Source organism: Coenobita brevimanus, chromosome 12 (genome assembly GCF_032717465.1).
Source record: "Coenobita brevimanus isolate Jiangsu-jjx chromosome 12, ASM3271746v2, whole genome shotgun sequence".
Taxonomy (NCBI): domain Eukaryota; kingdom Metazoa; phylum Arthropoda; class Malacostraca; order Decapoda; family Coenobitidae; genus Coenobita; species Coenobita brevimanus.
This window is the reverse complement of record NC_136965.1, coordinates 7,685,898-7,706,062: the sequence shown is the minus strand read 5'-3', so window position 1 is coordinate 7,706,062 and position 20,165 is coordinate 7,685,898. Positions and strand designations below refer to the sequence as shown.

Below are 20,165 nucleotides of genomic sequence, written 5' to 3'. Positions count from 1 at the left end.
CATCCAGAAGGAGCTTGGCTACCTGTTGGACCACAAGATGATTGAGCCCTGTCAGAGCGAGTGGAGTTCTCCTGTCACTCTGGTCCCTAAGCCAGGGGGGTCACAGCGGCTTTGCATCGACTACAGACGTGTTAATCAGATAACCAAAACAGACACTTACCCTCTCCCTCACGTGGAAGATTGCATAGACAAGATCGGAAAGGCTAGGTACATAAGTAAGTTTGATTTGTTAAAGGGATACTGGCAAGTACCTATGACTGAACGTGCTAGGGAGATCTCATGTTTTGTAACACTAGGAAAGACTTTTCCATGTTCCGTAATGCCATATGGTATGAAGAATGCACCAGCCACATTTCAGAAGCTCATGAATGTTGTAACAGAGGGTTTGGCAGGGTGTGTTGTTTATATTGATGATGTATTAATCTTCAGTGACAACTGGAAAGATCACTTATGCCATGTCAGTAAATTTCTTGAGCGTTTGGTTCATGCTAATCTTGTAGCTAATTTATCAAAGTGTGAGTTTGGTCAAGCTGAAGTTCAGTACCTTGGGTACGTAATTGGTGATGGACACGTTGCACCACCAGGAGCTAAGGGTCAGGTTATAAGTGATCTTCCCAGACCTAAAAGTAGGAAAGAGCTACAAAGATTTTTGGGAATGGTAGGTTATTACAGGAGATTTGTTCTTAACTTTTCAATTCTTGTATCACCACTTACAGACCTACTGAAAAAGGGAGTTGAATTTGCATGGACCGGTAACTGTGAATCCTCTTTCAACAAACTTAAAGCTATCCTATTAAGTCAGCCAGTGCTCGCTACTCCAAATTTTGCTAAGCCTTTTAAGATGGCTGTTGATGCAAGTGATACAGGAGCTGGGGCTGTTTTGCTGCAAGAGGATGATCAGGGTATTGAACACCCTGTATCTTATTACAGTAAGAAGTTCACTCCACCTCAAAAGAACTACTCAACTATTGAGAAAGAGCTTTTGGCCTTGATTTTGGGTTTACAGCATTTTTCATTTTATTTGTGTTCTGGTTTTGACCCCATAGTCATTTATACCGATCATAACCCACTGAAATTCCTTAGTAAGTTTAAAGATAAAAATCAGAGATTGACAAGATGGAGTCTACTTCTTCAGGAGTAATCATTAGACATACAACATGTCAAGGGGAAAGAAAATGTTATTGCAGATTGCTTATCTAGACTTTAGACGGATTGTTTAAGAGTAATAAGAAATTTCCTTTGTAAATTTCTTTTTCTTTATGGGGAGGTGTTACATAGCCTATGATATCATCATCCTTTGTGTAATTCTAACGTACAGTGTGCTGCCTGTTTGATCACGAGCGTGTTTTGCCTCAGTCCCCCCCTTCTACCGTTATAGCAGAGTAAGTCGTCCTTTCTGTTGTTCAGAGCGGGATTGTCAACTCTTTGTCCCCATGGCTTCATTTGCGCGTCCTTCTTACAAGTTGTATCAAGCTCTGCTGGCCCCTATATAATGAGCTCAGTCTCTGCATCATTGCCACTTAGATCTACTCCTCATTTTGTTCACATCTCTGTCCTCCCCTGTACCGTTATTATTATTGTGAGTGCTCAGGAAGTCTCCAACCATCTAGCAGCTGTTTAATTTGAGTATAACTGTTGTTGCATTTTTTCTTGTGCTGTGTAGCATAGGGTTAATTCTTAGGCCTAGTGAGGTTTTTGGTGGTTTATGTAAAGGTTCTTTATGTCAGTCATCATTAATAATATATTGTATCTGTAATAATTTATCTTGCATTAACTGAGCATTATCCAGTGTATTGTCATTTTATCTGGGCTGACTTAGATAAATTTACTCTTGCTAGTTTCATGTTAATAGAGGCTATTGCAGTTAACCATATATTTAACCTGTTTTTTGCAATTACATTATCCTTATGAGTCCTGAATGTTTTGTTGTTAGTTTGAGCATTAAACTTTAACTTGTGATTTTACCTAACTCTTTTGTTTTGAACCTGGAACTTTACGGGACAGTAGTGATTTTTAGTATTCTCACTTAAAGTGTACATTATCTTTCTCTGTTCCATAACAATATATATATATATATATATATATATATATATATATATATATATATATATATATATATATATATATAGGTGTGTGTGTGTGTGTGTGTGTGTGTGTGTGTGTGTGTGTGTGTGTCCAACTGACCACAGGAGAAATGAAAATAGAAACAGAAGCCTATTGTCAGACGCCTTAATCCCGTATGGGGTGGCCACAAACAAATTTCCTCCATGTCTCTCTGTCCCCCACCATTTCACTGCCCTGCTCCCAGCTAAGACACCCCTCTCTCATATACCTCTCCACTCCATCCTTCCATTTCATCCTTGGCCTCCCCCTCCCTCTTCCCCCCTCCACCTCACTCACATACATTCTCCTCGTTAGTCTCTCGTTCTCCATCCTCTCCATATGGCCAGACTACCTCAGTGTGTTTCTCCTATCACTTTCTATCACATCCAGATCCACACCACAATGCTCCTTCACATCCTCATATATCAGTCCGTCTCTCCATGTGACTCCATAGGCTCCTCTCAAATAACTCATTTCCACAGCTCTCACTCTTGACTTTTGTCTCTTCAGCAATGTCCAAGCTTCACTACCGTACATTAGAGCTGGTATTACAATACTGTCATGCAATAACTTTTTCACTTCCATGCTCACTTCCCTGTTTCTTATCACTGCATTCAAGGAACAAGCAACCTCTCTTCCTTGTTGTACTGTATCATTTCAAGCACTTCATCTTGTAAAGTTTAGAGTCTATACTTACATCCATACTCATCCCACTTCCCACGTACTTAAATGCACTATCATTTTCCATTTCCTCCTCATCCAACCTCATTGTACATTCACTGACTTCATTTCTCTCAAAGACAAAGTCTTCCCTACATTCACCTTTAGATTCCGTTTCTTACACACTCTCCCAGACTCATCCACCAAGCCTTGCAGCTCCCCCTCGTCTTCACTTAATACAGTATCATCTGCAAACAACAATAAAGGGAGTTTCTAAACACTGCCCTCTCTCATTAAGGCCGCTCCAAAATCCACTACCCTGCCTTGTATCTGTTTTATAACACCATCCACATACAGACTGCACAGCCATGGCGACAGGACACATCCCTGTTTCAGTCCAACCTTCAAATAGAAAAATTCACTCAGTTCACTATCCACACGCACTGAAGCCGTAGCACCATCACACATACTCTTCACGGCATTCAGCAGCTGCCCATTTACTCCATATATTCTTAATACTTTCCACAATCTTTGTCTATCCACTCTGTCATATGCTTTCTCCAATTCCATGAAGGTTGCATACAACTTCTTTCCCTTCTCTAGAAACTTTTCCACTAAAGACCTAAGAATGAATATCTTTTCTACACAACCTCTTCCCTTCCTAAAACCTCCCATTTCTTCTCCAACTAATTCCTCTGTTATTTTCCTAACTGTCAATAAGTATCCTACCATATACTTTTCCTATTACACTAAGAAGACAAATGCCTCTATGATTACCACACACTTCTTTTTCCCCTTTTCCTTTGTACAAGGGAATAATTATACCTGACTTCCAATCCTCCGGGACTCTACCTTCCTCTCAGACCAGTCTGCACATCTTCCATATCCATTCTACTACTATCTCTCCCCCATGCTTCAGCATTTCACCACACACTTCATCAGTTCCTGTGGCTTTCCCCATTTTGACTTTCTTCATTGCTTCCACAAAATCCATCCTACTGATTTCTTCCTCTCTTCTCATATCCAAGGGTGGATCAAATACAATTGTATTTGTATCTGAATTGTATTTAAATACATTTTCAAAGTATTTGTATTTGTAATTGTATTTTGGCACCCAGAAGAAGTATTTTGTATTTGTATTTGTATTTCGAATTTAAATGCCACGCCACTTTTGTCTGACTCGCTGAGTTAGATCACAGGCTCAGATCGAGAGTCAGCGTGCATCTGTGCAGACGTGCAGCCATGGCTCCCGAGTCCTGAGAGCTCTTGAGTTTTCCTATACTATCACCAGGGGTGGGACACATACAACTGTATTTGTATTTGAATTGTATTTAAACACATTTTCATTGTATTTGTATTTGTAATTGTATTTTGGCTCCCAGAAGAAAAGTATTTGTATTTGTATTTGTATTTTTGCATCATAATGTCAGAAGTATTTGTATTTGTATTTTACCTCTAAAAAATCAGTATTTGATCCACCCCTGCTCACATCCCTCCGTCTCACAGCCATTCCCCAGCCACTTAAACTCGCATTACTTTCATTCTTTATGTTCAACAGTTACTAAAAGTGTTCTCTCCATCTGCTCACTTTTTCTCCCTTCTCCACTAGTAATCTTCCATTTTTATCTCTCACTCCCCGACTAACTTCTTTGGCACCCTGTCTAACTCTCTTTACCCCTTTCCAGAACATTTTCTTACATTCCCTCCACTTTACACTCAAATACATTTCACGGAAGTACTTCCTTTTATTACACCTTCAGACAGAGGGACACAGAGGCATGAGGATGGAGATCTTACAAACACACCTGCAGCAAAGGGAAACACAAAACAGAGGAGGGGAATCCACGTTTTGACCTGTAGAAGTAGGCAAGGGTAGCAGGGAAGGCTTTGTCCACCCATTTAATCGTCTTAAGAGATTAGTCAGTTAAATTATCTTAATCCTTTTATTATACTGAGTAACCTGCATTTTTTCTGTGTGCCCCTTCCTACTGCAGGTGTGCTTATAGCCCTCCACCCTCATATCTCCGTGTGACTCTGAAGACGTAATATACAAAAGTACTTTCTGTCTACCCCCTGGGGGTATGGGGGGTTTTCAAGAATATTCCCCCAGTATCCCTGCTTGTCGTAAAAGGCGACTAAAAGGGTTGGCGGAGGGTTAGTACCCCTCCCAGGAAAACAACTAACTAAAAAAACAAACAATAAGCCTCGGACAAGGACTGACCAAACGATGACGACCAAGGACCGGACAAAGGACATGATTATCGGAACATGGAATGTAAGGGGAGCGAATGATGAGGTGAAAGACAGAGAGATTGTCCAGGTGCTTGAGGGTGCGAAAGTGGATGTATGTGGAATAACTGAAACAAAATGGTGAGGAGAAAGTGTGAGAGAATGGGAGTATGGATGGGGTATATGTGCAGGAGTAGGTGAGAATGAGAGGGCAAAGGAAGGATTATGTATAGTTGTGAGTAAAAGATGGAAGAGGAGCGTAAGACAGTATGGATGAGTTGGGTCTAGGACTGTGTGGGTAAAGTTGAAAGTTGGAATACAAATGTGGGTGATTGTGTGTGTGCATGCGCCAACGCAAGATCGTGCTACAAGAGTGAGAGAAGAGTTCTGGACAAATGTAGAAGTGTGCATGGAAAAGTTTGGAAGGAATGAGAGAGTGTTTTTGATTGGTGATATGAATGGTAAAGTTGGGAATGTGAAGGTGGATGGAATAGTTGGTGAGTGGGGTGTGCCTGCTGAGATAGATGAGAATGGGAGTGCGTTAGTGGACATTTGTGCTGGGAGGGGGTTGGTGATAGCCAATACCCTCTTCAGGCATAAAATGATCCACAGGTATACATGGCGAGTGATGAGAAGGGTGGGTGGTGAACTGAATGAAAGGAAGGCAATGATTGATTATGTGTGTGTGGATGAAACGATGCGAAGATGTGTAATGGATGCAAGAGTTTATAGAGGATGAGGGAGTGGACTTTCTGACCACTACTTGGTGGTGGCCAGAATTAGATTTCAAGTAAGATGGAGGAATAGAAGAAAGGAAAGACGAGAGGAAGGAGTAGTGGCAAGGAGAGTGGAAAGGTTAGAAGAGGATGAGAAAAAGGCAGAGTATAAGAGAGAAGTGGAGGAACGATTGGACAAATATGAATTGGAGCAGATGGGAGACGTGGAAGGTGTGTGTAGGATATTTACAGAAGAAATATGTGCAACATGTGATGTGGTGTGTGGAAGGAAGAGAAGACGGAGGGGGGTGCAAGGAACAGCGTGGTGGACTGAAGAGGTGAAACAGGCTGTGGCACAAAAGAAGAAAGCATACAATGAATGGATGAGAAATAGGGGTGTGGAAGAAGTTGAGAGGTGGAAGAGAGAGTTATATGTAGAAAGAAAGAGAGAGGTAAAAAGATTAGTAAGAGAAAGTACGAAGAGAGTGGATGAGGAATTTGGAAGGAATTTGAGTGTAAAGTGGAGGGACTGTAAGAAAATGTTCTGGAAAGAGGTGAAAAGAGTAAGACAGGGTGGAAGTGAAGTTAGCAGGGGAGTGAAAGATAAAAATGGTAGATTACTAGTGGAGAAGGGAGAAAAAGTGAGCAGATGGAGAGAACACTTTAAGGAATTGTTGAACGTAGAGGATGGAAGTAATGCGAGTATCAGTGGCTGGGGAGTGATTGGGAGAAGGAGGGAAGTGAGAAGACATGAAGAAATCAGTAGGACAGAAGTTGTGGAAGCAATGAAGAAAGTTAAATCAGGGAAAGCCCCAGGAATTGATGGAGTGTGTGGTGAAATGCTGAAGCAGGGGGGAGAGATAGTAGTAGAATGGATGTGGAAGATGTGCAGATTGGCCTGGGAGGAAGGTAGAGTCCCGGAGGATTGGAAGTCAGGTATAATTATTCCCTTGTACAAAGGAAAAAGGGAAAAAGAAGTGTGTGGTAATCATAGGGGCATTTGTCTTCTTAGTATAATAGGAAAAGTGTATGGTAGGATACTTATTGATAGAGTTAGAGAAAGAACAGAGAAATTAGTTGGAGAAGAACAGGGAGGCTTTAGGAAGGGAAGAGGTTGGGTAGATCAGATATTCATTCTTAGATCTTTAGTGGAAAAGTTTCTAGAGAAGGGAAAGAAGTTGTATGCGGCTTTCATGGATCTGGAGAAAGCATATGACAGGATGGATAGACAAGGATTGTGGAAAGTGTTAAGAATATATGGAGTAGATGGGAAGTTGTTGAATGCTGTGAAGAGTATGTACGATGGTGCGAAGGCTGCAGTACGTGTGGATGGTGAACTATGTGAATTTTTCTCTTTGAAAGTTGGGTTGAAACAGGGATGTGTCATGTCTCCATGGTTGTTCAATCTGTACATGGATGGGGTAATAAAAGAGGTACAAGGTAGGGTAGTGGATGTTGGAGTGGCCCTGGTGAGAGAGGATAGTGTTTGGAAACTCCCTGTACTGTTGTTTGCAGATGATACTGTGTTGTTGAGTGAAGACGAAGGGGAGCTGCAAGGCTTGGTGGATGAGTTTGGGAGAGTGTATAAGAAACGGTATCTAAAGGTGAATGTAGGGAAGAGTAAAGTGATGGTCTTTGAGAGAGGTGAAGTCAGTGAATGTACAGCGAGGTTGGACGGTGAGGAATTGGAAAATGTGAGTACGTTTAAGTACTTGGGTAGTGTGATGGAGGTTTGGAGGATGAAGTGCTTAAAAGGGTACGGCAGGGAAGAAAGGTTGCTGGTTCTTTGAAAGCAGTGATAAGAAACAGGGAAGTGAGCATGGAAGTGAAAAAGTTACTACATGACAGTATTGTGATACCAACTCTAACGTATGGAAGTGAAGCTTGGACGTTGTTGGAAGGATACAAGTCAAGAGTGAGAGCAGTGGAAATGAGTTATTTAAGAGGAGCCTGTGAAGTCACATGGAGAGACAGGCTGACGAATGAGAATATAAAGGAGCGTTGTGGTGTTGATGTGGATGTGATAGGAAGCGTTATGAGGAACACACTGAGGTGGTTTGGCCATGTGGAGAGGATGGAGGGTGAAAGACTGACGAAGAGAGTGTATGTGAGTGAGGTGGAGGGGGGAAGAGGGAGGGGGAGGCCGAGGATGAGATGGAGGGATGGGGTGGAGAGGTATATGAGAGAGGGGGGTGTGAATTGGGAGCAGGGCAGTGAAATGGCGGGGGACAGGGCGACTTGGAGGCGATTTGTTTGTGACCACCCCAAACGGGATTGAGGCGTCTGGCAATAGATAGATAGATAGACTTTGTCTCTATTTTCACTTCACCTTTGGTCAATCTGCATACATTTCTTGACGGGTGGCTCCAGTGCACCCGTATGATCATCCCAAATGTCATCTCTATTCGTTACGACTTGGAGCCGCTTGTAACTGTGACACATGAACTACCTGATTTTTAGTAAAAATGTGCAGCAATTATTTCACTTCTTACCTCTCCCGTTAGGAAACACATGATTGGTTCTTTTTGGAAAACCTTGTATGACCCTATACAGTGGGAGTCACATTTTATTGATGCTGCTCTTCCCCATCTCCTTGATTCTCTATCTACGTAATTCTGTGTTTAATGATGCCTCCGAAGGGTGGATTTCGGTGGGAGGTGGTGGTGGCAGCTTGTAGCATAGTATTCAGAGCGAGGTGTTGTATGGCCCCGTGCGTGAAGTGGGTATGTAGGTGTTTGGTCATTGTCAGTGTTGGAGTGTTTGGAGATGGAATGTTGGTGAAAAGGGTTTGGTAATGAGTGTGTGGGGATGAATTTATGTGCCTCAGTATACTGCATCATTATGTCATATAAAACTGGTGATAATGTGTGTTGGAAAAAGCACAAAAAGGAACTTCAGAACATAATCATTCTGAAGTTCCGTTGTGGTGCGTAATAGTGATGCACAGTTCACCAGAGAACCTTTCATATTGCCAAGCCATGTGAATGACAGTAACTCGGTAAGTTCAATCAGCATGACAATTTATTGCCCCCACATAAACGAAAATTCTTTACGAAGGCAGTATAATACTATCTGTGGTGGGGTGGGGGGGTGGAGTGAGGATGTTTGTGGGAGAAGGGGGTGTGAGCTGGGAGCGGGGCAGTAAAGTGGTGGGGGACAGGACGACATGGAGGCAATTTGTTTTTGGCCACACCTTACTGGACTAAGGAGGCTGCCAATAGGAAAGATAGATAGACTTGATCCATCATCAGCCAGTTATGACGGGACGCAATAGCACCGCCGCAATGAAGATTTTTCAATATGTGGATATATATCAGGACAATTGTTCAGTCAGGACACGGTTTTATTTTCATCATTCGATACTTCTGTGTGTGTGTGTGTGTGTGTGTGTGTGTGTGTGTGTGTGTGTGTGTGTGTGTGTGTGTGTGTGTGTGTGTGTGTGTGTGTGTGTGTGTGTGTGATTAGAATATCATACTATTTCTATAGATAGATAGATAGATAGATATAGATAGATAGATAGATAGATATATAGATGGATATCGATATATGTATATATGTATGTATGTATCCAGGGGCAGGACACTACTGATACCAATGATCGTCCCCGCGTGGCAGATAAGTGAAGGCCTTGCAGATATACGAGGTACCGTCTTAGACGGCGTGGACCATGGGACTCCCTATACATATATAGGGCTCCACCGAATATACTGAATAAGGTGGCAAAAAAATTACATCTCACCAAAAACTAAGTGGCAGGGAGGTGAGATTATTTGCCGCAATACCCCAACCAAACATGAATTCTACTGTTAATGATTTTACTGGCGTTCATGTTCGATCATCGCCTACTAAAGGTCCAATCACACTGCCTCCTGTGCTGACAGGCAGTTTCCCACCGAAACTGAGTAGGTACTGTCTCGGTAAATCAGAGACTGGGACATTAAACAAACTGAAATCCATGAAGATCTACACGTACAATGTAAGAAGCCTAACAGAAGATTACAAACTTGATACCTTAATGACAGAGTTAGAAAACATTAGTTGGGATATTGTAGGTCTGAGTGAGATATACAGAAAAGAAAACTTAATTCAGCTCCAAGACAGCAACCACCTATTTTACTACAGAGGAAGGAAAAATGAGAGATTTAGTGGTGTAGAATTTCTAATTAACAGAAGTCTTGTAGAGAACATTTAAAATTCAGCAATGTATCTAACAGAGAAGCATAGATTGTAATTAGACCCGAGAAAAGATACACCTTGAAAGTAATACTGTAATACAAGTATATGTACTGACGTTTCAAAGTTCAGATGAAGAGGGAAACATTGTATGACGACATCTCCCAGACTATGGAACAAGAACAAACCAGATATACTATACTCATGGGAGATTTCAGTGCAAAAGAAGGGAAATTGAGAAATGGAGAAGCTATGTACTGGAAAATTAGGAATATGAGGAAGGAGAGACAGATGTGAAATGGTGATAGATTTTGCTGAAATCTATAGCATAAGAAGAGTGAACACATTCTTCCACCAAAGGACAGGGAGAAAATTGGCCCGGAGAAGTCCCAATGGAGAAACAAAGAATGAAATCGATTTCATTATAGCAGACAAGAATAGCACGATCATAAATGTCACAGTGATCAACAAAGTCAGTATAGGAAGTGCACCATTCATGGTGGGATGCGCAGCCAGATTCAATTTCAGAAATGAAAGAGAGATGGTTAAAAATAAAAAGATATGCTCAATAAAAGTAATAAAAAAATAACAAGCAATATTTCAGGTAGAAATAATGAACAAGTCTCAGGCTCTAAGTTATGCTGATTGTAACACTGGTAAGCTGAATGACAGACGAACAAAAGTGCTAAGAGAATCAGCGGTAGTAGGGAAAGTTAACACAACCAAAGCCGACGAGTATTCAAAAATGGTCCTCGAGCTCTTGAAATGAAGAAAGGAGGTGAAAGCAAAAACAAAGTTGAAATAGAGAAGAATGAAGTTACCTTAACAACAAGAGATAGTGAGAAGAGAAAGAAAGAGAAACATGGATCATAATTATATAAAAAGGAAACATTTTGAAACAGGTCCGAAGGAAAGTAGCCCTATTGAAAGCTACGAATTATATAACTGAAAGACAGAGACGGCGAAGTCAAAATGCAGCGCTAGGATGGTAAAGAGAATTGAAAATTTTTACAAAGAACTGTATGCAGCAAAATCAATAGTACCAATAGCTAACACTTCAGTTGACACAAGTGAAACACGTGAGATAATATCAAACGAAGAACACATTTCTCTTAAAGATATGAAAAGAGGGAATGTCCCAGGAGAAAATGGAATAGTAGCAGATTTACCTTGGGATGCATGAGCAGAAGGACAAAACAGACTCGCCTGCTTATTTATTCAGTGAATAAAGAAAAGAAATTCCCAAAACATGTTGTAATGCAATAGTAATTTTGCTTTACGAAAAAGGCGACTTACAAGATATTAGTGCCTATCGACCCATTAGCTAATTATCAGTCATTTACAAACTATGCACAAAAGTCCTTACGAACAGAATGACAAGAAATCTGGAAGAAAATCGTCCTCGCAAACAGGCAGGATTCAGTAGCGGGTATTCGATTACTGATCATCTATGCGCAATGAATCAGATAATTGAGAAAACTATAGAATATAATAGACCACTGTGCCTAGGTTTTGTTGATAATGAAAAGGCTTTCGACTCAGTGGAGCACATAGCAATTATAAATTCATTGCGGGAACAAGGAGTAAATGAGAACATTGGAAAACTGCTCGAAAAAACATATATGGAGAGAACTGCTACAGTTACATTACATAAAGACTCGGAAAAAAATAAATTGAAAAGGGAGTGCGTCAAAGAGGTAGAGTTTCACCAAAATTATTTACAGCATGCCTGGAAAGTATTTTCGGAAAGCCAAACTGAGGAAACGAAGGAGTAAACATAGATGGAGAAAAGCTAAACCATTTAAGATTTGCAGATGACTTTGTCCTAATCCCAGGTACAGAAGGGACATTGCAAGAAATGTTAAATAACCTGAACAGGGAAAATCTCAAAGTAAGGCTAAAGATGAGGCGGAATAAAATGAACTAATGTTTAATCCGAATACACCAAAGAACATCATCAGATTATGCGAAGAAATAGTGGTGTGGATGTGGATGTGATAGGATGCGTTAGGAGGAATGCACTGAGGTGGTTTGGCCATGAGGAGAGGATGGAGGGTGAAAGACTGACGAGGAGAGTGTATGTGAGTGAGGTGGAGGGGGGGAGAGGGAGGGGGAGGCCGAGGATGAGACGGAGGGATGGGGTGGAGAGGTATATGAGAGAGGGGGGTGTGAGTTGGGAGCAGGACAGTGAAATGACGGGGGACAGGGCGACGTGGAGGCAATTTGTTTGTGGCCACCCCAAATGGGATTGAGGCGTCTGGCAATAGATAGATAGATAGATAGAAATCCTTAAACTAACGAAAGCTCATGATAGGGAAATAAAAAGACGCATTACAATTGAATGGAAAGCTTTCGGTAAACACGGAGACACTATGAAAAGTCGCTTGCCAATATATATGAAACGAAAAATATATAACGAATGTATAACTCCAGCTATGACGTATGCCTGTGAGAAAAAAATTGATGAAAAATAAACAAATCAGTTCTCAAAGAGCAATGTTAGGAATACTTTTATGAGACAGGAAAAGATCAACTTGGGTGAGAGAGCAAACTAAAGTCAAAGACATTATTAAGTTATAAAAGAAAAGAAATGTAGGTGGGCAGGTCATGTAGCAAGAATAAGGGATAACTGATCGAGCAAGAGACTGACTGACTGGACTCCAAGAGATTGTAAGCATGGCAGAAAAGGGCCAGACAGGAAATGGAGAGATGAAATAGAGAAGTTTGCGGGTAAAACGTTGCAGAGATTGGTTCAGTCAAGGAATTTGTGGAAAAGGTTGGGGAAGGCTTTTGTTCACCAGTGGACTTGCAATGGCTAATGATGATAATTATTACCCGCCCCCGCCCCGGAGGGGCTCGGGGACGGGTATTGTTTTCTCTCGGTCTGTCTGTTTGTTTGTTTGTCTGTCTGTCTGTCTGTTAACAACTTTACACGAAAACTGCTGGTGTGATTTTGACTAAAATTACAGGGATGATAGGCTATAACCTTCTGATCACCTGATTAAATTCTGGGCCAAACTGGGCCAAGACCCTGGCTGTAGGCCCCAAAAATGTAAAAGAAGAAAAAATGGGGACGGGTATTTTATTTTTATTTTTTTTCGACATAACTCCTTTCCAATTCGTCATATCGACATGAAACCAAAACCTAAAGGTGCATCTTTCAAATCTGCATCCTATAACGTACCTCATTATATCAGGGGGGGCCACCCCCCAGACAGCGGTAGGGGGATCAATGTCATGTGAGTCAGGCCTAAAATTTCAAATAGGCATAAAATCGTCAATTTTCATCCGATTTACTCCAAGTTTGATATGTGAAATCTATTACTAGATATCCTGTTGTGTTCATACGTCAGCACTAAAATGACTGCCGGGGACGGGTTTGCTGTGCCTTGGCATCATTTCTTATTCGATTTTGAGAAGAATCAGTATAAAGTTTAGGTCACGGTTCAAACTCAAATGTTTGGTTCTCAGACCATTAATTGGGTACGGGTGTTGCACTCTTCGTGTGTTCCTTGTTATTATGTTGCCGTTCTTGATATTCTTCATAGAGAAAGTGTTGAAATAAACCTTGTTACTTTCATACTGGCTAAACTTCAATGCCCCTCTTCACAGATTGTATTAACCCTGCTCTGCCCCATCACTCACCACCATCCCAGGCTGTCATGCCCACTCCCCTCCACCCACATTATACCTTAGCCTCCCTCTTCCACAGCGAACTTCTATGACGTACAGCTTTCCCCGCTAGTGCTATACCACATACATTATCCATCTTCACTGAGTGAACTTAGCCTATCCTGCCTGATAACCAGCACTATCTTGCCCCATCCCATCTACCCTGCTCACTACTTTTCACCCACTCCTCCCAGATTTTGTTATCCCAGGTGTGACTTGCGCCATACCATTAACGTTAATCCTCACAGCATGTAATTCCTATCTGCAAACCACTCCATCAATCACCATCCCATTTCATTCTGTCCACTCCTCTCAACCTACGCCATCGTATCCTGTCCACCCTTCCCAACCCACCCCATTCATTGCAATATTGTTGTGGTGAATATCATACCAAAGACTGCCTAAACTACTAACCAACCTAAGGACTCCCTACTTACAGTGTATCCTTCCGCATCGTGACCCACAACACACGTGTCCAAGTCCATCTCATCCACTTATCTCCATCCACCAGACCAAATCTTTAAAGGCCTGAATCAACAAATCTTATAAACTGTTGCACCTATAGGAAAAAATTTTGACACCATTTGCGGAGGTATGACCTGATTATTTTTTCAGCCCAAAGCAACCTCAGTTCATGACAGAACTCAAGTTAAAAAAAATGAGACGCAAGAATTAATACACTATTTGGATTATTTGAGGTCACTGCTCGTTAGCACATCAAGGTTTTTCTCAGTCAGCATTGCTGATTGCATTTTCTTACACGTAGCTGGCGCTTGGATTTACAGGAATAATGTGCCTTATCTTACTCTTGTCCAGGTTGAACAGCATTTTCCCTTGCTCAGACCACTCTCCTCAACAGAGCAAGTTGGATGTAGTTCTGTCTTCTCGAGTGACGAAACATTCTCTTCTGACAAATTCTGCATTGAACTGGCGTTGTCCATATCTATATCAGTGATGTAAATGATATAAATAATGGACCAGGAACTGAATACTGAGGCACTCCACTTGTAACTGATGCTCAGTCAGAGGTTTCCACATTGACTAGTTCTCTCTGGGACTGCATAGTTCCCAGTCCATGTGGACAGTTCACCTGATTCCCAAGTGCCCAAGTTATAAGCATCAACCTTCGATCAGGTACTAGGTACTTTATCGAACGCATCTTGGAAGTCCAGTTAAAGAATGTCAGTGGATTGGCACTGCACATAATCAGAGACTATTCTGTGGAAGAATTAAGCTGAACTGGTCAAACATGATCGACGCCAGATAAAACATATTACAAGTCATGCTGTGGCTTATTTGATTCCAAATTTGCAGTCTTATTTGCAAGTATACCTCTAATGCCTTCTTTACCAGAGAAGTAGGGCTAACTGGGAGGAGCAAGGAGGATTATCGGCACAAACCAAATTCGACATTTTAGTTATGCATGCCAGTTCCATGTTTAAGAGATTAAAATGGGGTTTGTAGACCTCACGAGGGTAATTTGTATGGTCACATAACCTTCAGAGTGTTTAGTGTAACCTCGGGTACAAACAAACCGGTAAAACCCTTTTGATATTATTATTCCTTCCCCAGTTGACAGTATAATTTCGTGACTGTTAAACTTGGTATGGGTAAACGGATGTTTGTTATGGCAGGTGTGGACAGAAAGACTAACAAATGTGAGGGCAGTAGACAGTAAAATTCCATACTAATAAATTTCCATACTAATAAGATTTATTCAAAATACTATATAGAACTGTGACTACACTGAATGAGCCCAGACAGAGAATGTTTGAGCTACACACACACACACACACACACACATATATATATATATATATATATATATATATATATATATATATATATATATATATATATATATATATATATTTCTTTGTTTTTACCTATATCTCCTTTCTTCATTTCATGAGCTCAAGTGCCTTTTTTTAATACTTGTTGGCTGTGGTTGTATTAGCTTTTCCTGCCTCCACTAAATCTCTTTGGACTTTTGTTCGTCTGTCATTCAGCTTACCAGTGTTACAATCAGCATAACTTAGAGCCTGAGACTTGTTCATTATTTCTACCTGAAATATTGCTTGTTATTTTTTTATTACTTTTACTGAGCATATCTTTTTATTTTTAACCATCTCTCTTTCATTTCTGAAATTGAATCTGGCTGCGCATCCCACCATGAATGGTGCACTTCCTATACTGACTTTGTTGATCACTGTGACATTTATGATCGTGCTATTCTTGTCTGCTATAATGAAATCGATTTCATTCTTTGTTTCTCCATTGGGACTTCTCCAGGCCAATTTTCTCCCTGTCCTTTGGTGGAAGAATGTGTTCACTCTTCTTATGCTATAGATTTCAGCAAAATCTATCACCATTTCACATCTGTCTCTCCTTCCTCATATTCCTAATTTTCCAGTACATAGCTTCTCCATTTCTCAATTTCCCTTCTTTTGCACTGAAATCTCCCATGAGTATAGTATATCTGGTTCGTTCTTGTTCCATAGTCTGGGAGATGTCGTCATACAATGTTTCTCTCTTCATCTGAACTTTGAAACGTCAGTACATATACTTGTATTACAGTATTACTTTCAAGGTGTATCTTTTCTCGGGTCTAATTACAATCTATGCTTCTCTGTCAGATACATTGCTGAATTTTAAATGTTCTCTACAAGACTTCTGTTAATTAGAAATTCTACACCACTAAATCTCTCATTTTTCCTTCCTCTGTAGTAAAATAGGTGGTTGCTGTCTTGGAGCTGAATTAAGTTTTCTTTTCTGTATATCTCACTCAGACCTACAATATCCCAACTAATGTTTTCTAACTCTGTCATTAAGGTATCAAGTTTGTAATCTTCTGTTAGGCTTCTTACATTGTACGTGTAGATCTTCATGGACTTCAGTTTGTTTAATGTCCCAGTCTCTGATTTACCGAGACAGTACCTACTCAGTTTCGGTGGGAAACTGCCTGTCAGCACAGGAGGCAGTGTGGTTGGACCTTTAGTAGGCGATGATCGAACAGGAACGCCAGTAAAATCATTAACAGTAGAATTCATGTTTGGTTGGGGTATTGCGGCAAATAATCTCACCTCCCTGCCACTTAGTTTCTGGTGAGATGTAATTTTTTTGCCACCTTATTCAGTATATTCGGTGGAGCCCTATATATGTATAGGGAGTCCCATGGTCCACGCCGTCTAAGATGGTACCTCGTATATCTGCAAGGCCTTCACTTATCTGCCAAGCGGGGACGATCATTTCTGGACTTAGGTAAAAATATAATCTTGTAATAAACTATATACCATTATTTATGTGTGCATGGATCGGTATAGGAATATAGTTTATGTTAGCACTGTTATTCTATGTTAGACCAAAGTAAGGACGCACATATTCCTTTCGTTGCAGGACGTTGGCAAAAGATAAGCTTGTTCTTACCAAGTATTTGCCAATATTTACGTGTGTATGGACCTGCATATAGGGTTGTACAGTAGTTTATGTCAGTGATGTCGGATATGTTATCTTTCCTTATGAAATGCATACCACCATTTACATGTTTATATATACAGTATAGTAAAACTATAGTATGAGTATCATGCAAGATTATTATAAACAGGAAAATCAACTTAGTTCACTCAGTAGACTAATGGTTTGATGTACAGTATATTTTGTTGTCCAGCCCGGCTCGCACAGGCCTGACATGATCCAGCAACTCTGCTAAGGTGTTCAGTACCGTGCTATGGTTCCCGAGGGGCAAGTGATCCATAGGATCAAGAAACTTATTGTTGCTTGAAAAGTGATCTATCCTTATCCAGTAAGTAACATAAATGCATCCAGTAAGTAACATAAATGTATACGTGCATGAAAGGATTCTGGAGTGTAGGGTGAGAAGTGTTTGTGGAAATTTTTTGTACTAGAGTAGTTGTGCATGCGAGTACGAGAATCTGTTTTTGTCATCGAGGTGAACTTGACAAGCTGTGAACACTGAAGTATAAACGGTTACCCTCTCATAATCCACACACTTGATGTAGTGCTGTCTACTTCTTCCTTAGCCTTTATCATTCTTTTTCTGTGCCTGCCCTCCTCTCTTCCTGTTTCTCCCATCTTTCCTGTCATTTCTTATTGTTTTTCTTTCCTTTACAGGTGGCTTTACATTGAGTGACAAGCCAAATGGTTTCCTGTAAGCCAAGAAACCATTTACAACGCTAGGTGGTAACCATATAAACAAACCATACGTGTTCCCTACATGTCAACAAGTGGGTTGGTGGAGGGTTAGTGCCTCTTCCCATAAAACAAATAACTCAGAGTCAAATGGCCACCCTTTACGGGATTATGGCTCCTGGCAATAGATAGATAGATAGAGAAATGTTGAAGATGCACACGCCACCAACCCAACCACTTGAAATACACAGGTTTGTAATAAGTCATTAGTCATGCTGAATTATTAGCTGTCCATGATAGGAAGGAGTCTAAAATTTAGAAAGTTAATACAGCAACCCGGTGCTGTAGTCTCAGAGGTGTGTAAAATCAGACTGAAGGGGAGAGTCGTTCTAATTAGTTTATTTTTATGAGTGCTCATCAGCAGCAGCCTTCTGACTGCCCATCCACACGATGAACGGACATCACCGGTGTTCAGGCACGCTGTTCACTGGTTCAGAATGAGCTGATGAAGAACACCAAAAACATGGGATCAGAAGCAGGGATGGTGCTTCAGTTCATCACGCTAACACGATTATTACTTCCGCCAACGAAGTTGAAGGTGCTTATGTATTCACCTATGTTTGTCTATTTGTTAGTTTGTCCTCACGATATCTCCAAAAGTTCTGAATGAATCTCAATGAAATTTTGTGGATGGGTGTTCCATGGGATAAGAAAGACTTGATTAAAATTTGGCGCGGGTCCGAATCCAGCGATGGCATTACGAAGGTATGCTCTCTCTGAGTGCTTTCTAGTCTTTCATGCATTCTCTGTTTTTATATTCCATCACCACAGGTTCCCACTGATTGTGAGGATGATCTTCAGAGTTGTGGAAAGTAAGGACAAAGGCCAGATGTACTTAATTTGTCAAATATTTCTCGACGTAAAATGTTTATGAAACCAAGTTTTAATTCTGCCTTCGCACTACCGTTCAGGGAGAAATAACAATAGACCACATGGTATAGTCTAACTGTGGTAGATATACTTAACTGTGCTTACCAAATATCATACAGGGAGCACCCATGATGGACCACCTGGTGTAATTGTAGTAGGTCCACTGAAACCTCTTGCGCGTGTATAGGAATATAAAGCTGAACACTCCTGAAATATGGCACAGAAATCATTATTGATACAAGTCCATAAAATAACTACATTCCCATACTGATTAAGTAGGTAAGAATGAGTACACAGAAGATGCAATAGTCATGTAAAGAAGAAAAACTAAGTACTAACACCTTACCAAATGATACGAGGTACAGGCAGATGCAGCAAACGTGGCCAATTATCTGAGCTCTAACACCATTCTCCCTCTTCCTCGCCACCACCCCGACCGACTGCTTCAACTTCTTCAGCATCGCCCACTTTCCTTCTTCACTGTCTCCCTCGCCTTCCTTTGCCACTGACTTGGGTTTTATGTCTCTAATTCTCACAAGCACGTACAAGAAAGACAGAAGGCACACTAGGAACTCGCAGCTAAACACAACTGTGTAGCCCCAATGAGCGAATAAATATGTGCCGAGAACTTGTCCGATTGGCATGGAGACAAACATCATAATAGAAGCAATTGAGATACGAGTTGTTCGCCACTTCGCATCAGTAACCTCGCCAAGGTATGCAAAAGCCGCCATAAATGCGGCCATAGCTCTTCCACCCAGTCCATATGGAATGTAGGACAGTAAGATGTAGTAAGGCTCCAGTGACCACCAGTGAGCATTTATAACAAGCCCGAGAGCTTTTAGTGTGGCCCCTAGAATGGGCAGCATCAGGGGGAGACGGCGACTGCGATTGTCACTCAGAGTACCCAGCAGAATCATCAACACAGCTCCTAGTCCCATTTCAATCCACTGACAGTAGAGGGAGTAGTTGTTGGTGATCCTTTGCACTGTGTCCTGCTCCTTTTGGTAGTTTCCAGAGTCCAAGTTATTGCATACATCGCTGCTGTAGTGGAGCTGGATGGTGCATGTTTTATCCACTAACATGTTAGTTTTAAAGACGTTTTCGATTGCATAACCCAGCATGCTGAAGAACAGCGCCGGCTCCACCGTCACCAGTGACAGCAACTGGCACAGCCTGGGGAGCTGACGGGACCTGGTGATGGCTGCAGCCTTCTCTTCACAGGCTGCAGTAGGTGACCCGTCTCTCAGTAGAGGCGTCTTCTCATCCGCTGATTTCAAAGCCATTTTGTGATATCACGTACCGTGCATAAGTGAGCAATAATTATAGTGATTTATATCATCACGTACCGTGCATAAGTGAGCAATAATTATAATGATTTATATCATCACATACCGTGCATAAGTGAGCAATAATTATAATAATTTATATCATCACATACCGTGCATAAGTGAGCAATAATTATAATAATTTATATCATCACATACCGTGCATAAGTGAGCAATAATTATAATAATTTATATCATCTTCTGT

General features: G+C 41.0%; 1 protein-coding gene across 1 annotated transcript in view; it reads right to left on the bottom strand.

Moving 5' to 3' along the window:
• The window catches only part of LOC145413911 (proton-coupled folate transporter-like), a 39,224-nt gene extending 19,306 nt beyond the window's left edge, over positions 1-19,918 (bottom strand). The window contains exons 1-2 of the mRNA XM_080283540.1: positions 18,979-19,918; positions 18,738-18,839 (exon numbers count right to left, since the gene is read on the bottom strand). Coding sequence (XP_080139666.1) covers positions 18,738-18,839; positions 18,979-19,918 — 1,042 coding nt within the window. The remainder of the gene's footprint in view (positions 1-18,737; positions 18,840-18,978) is intronic.
• Positions 19,919-20,165: the final 247 nt, after the last annotated feature.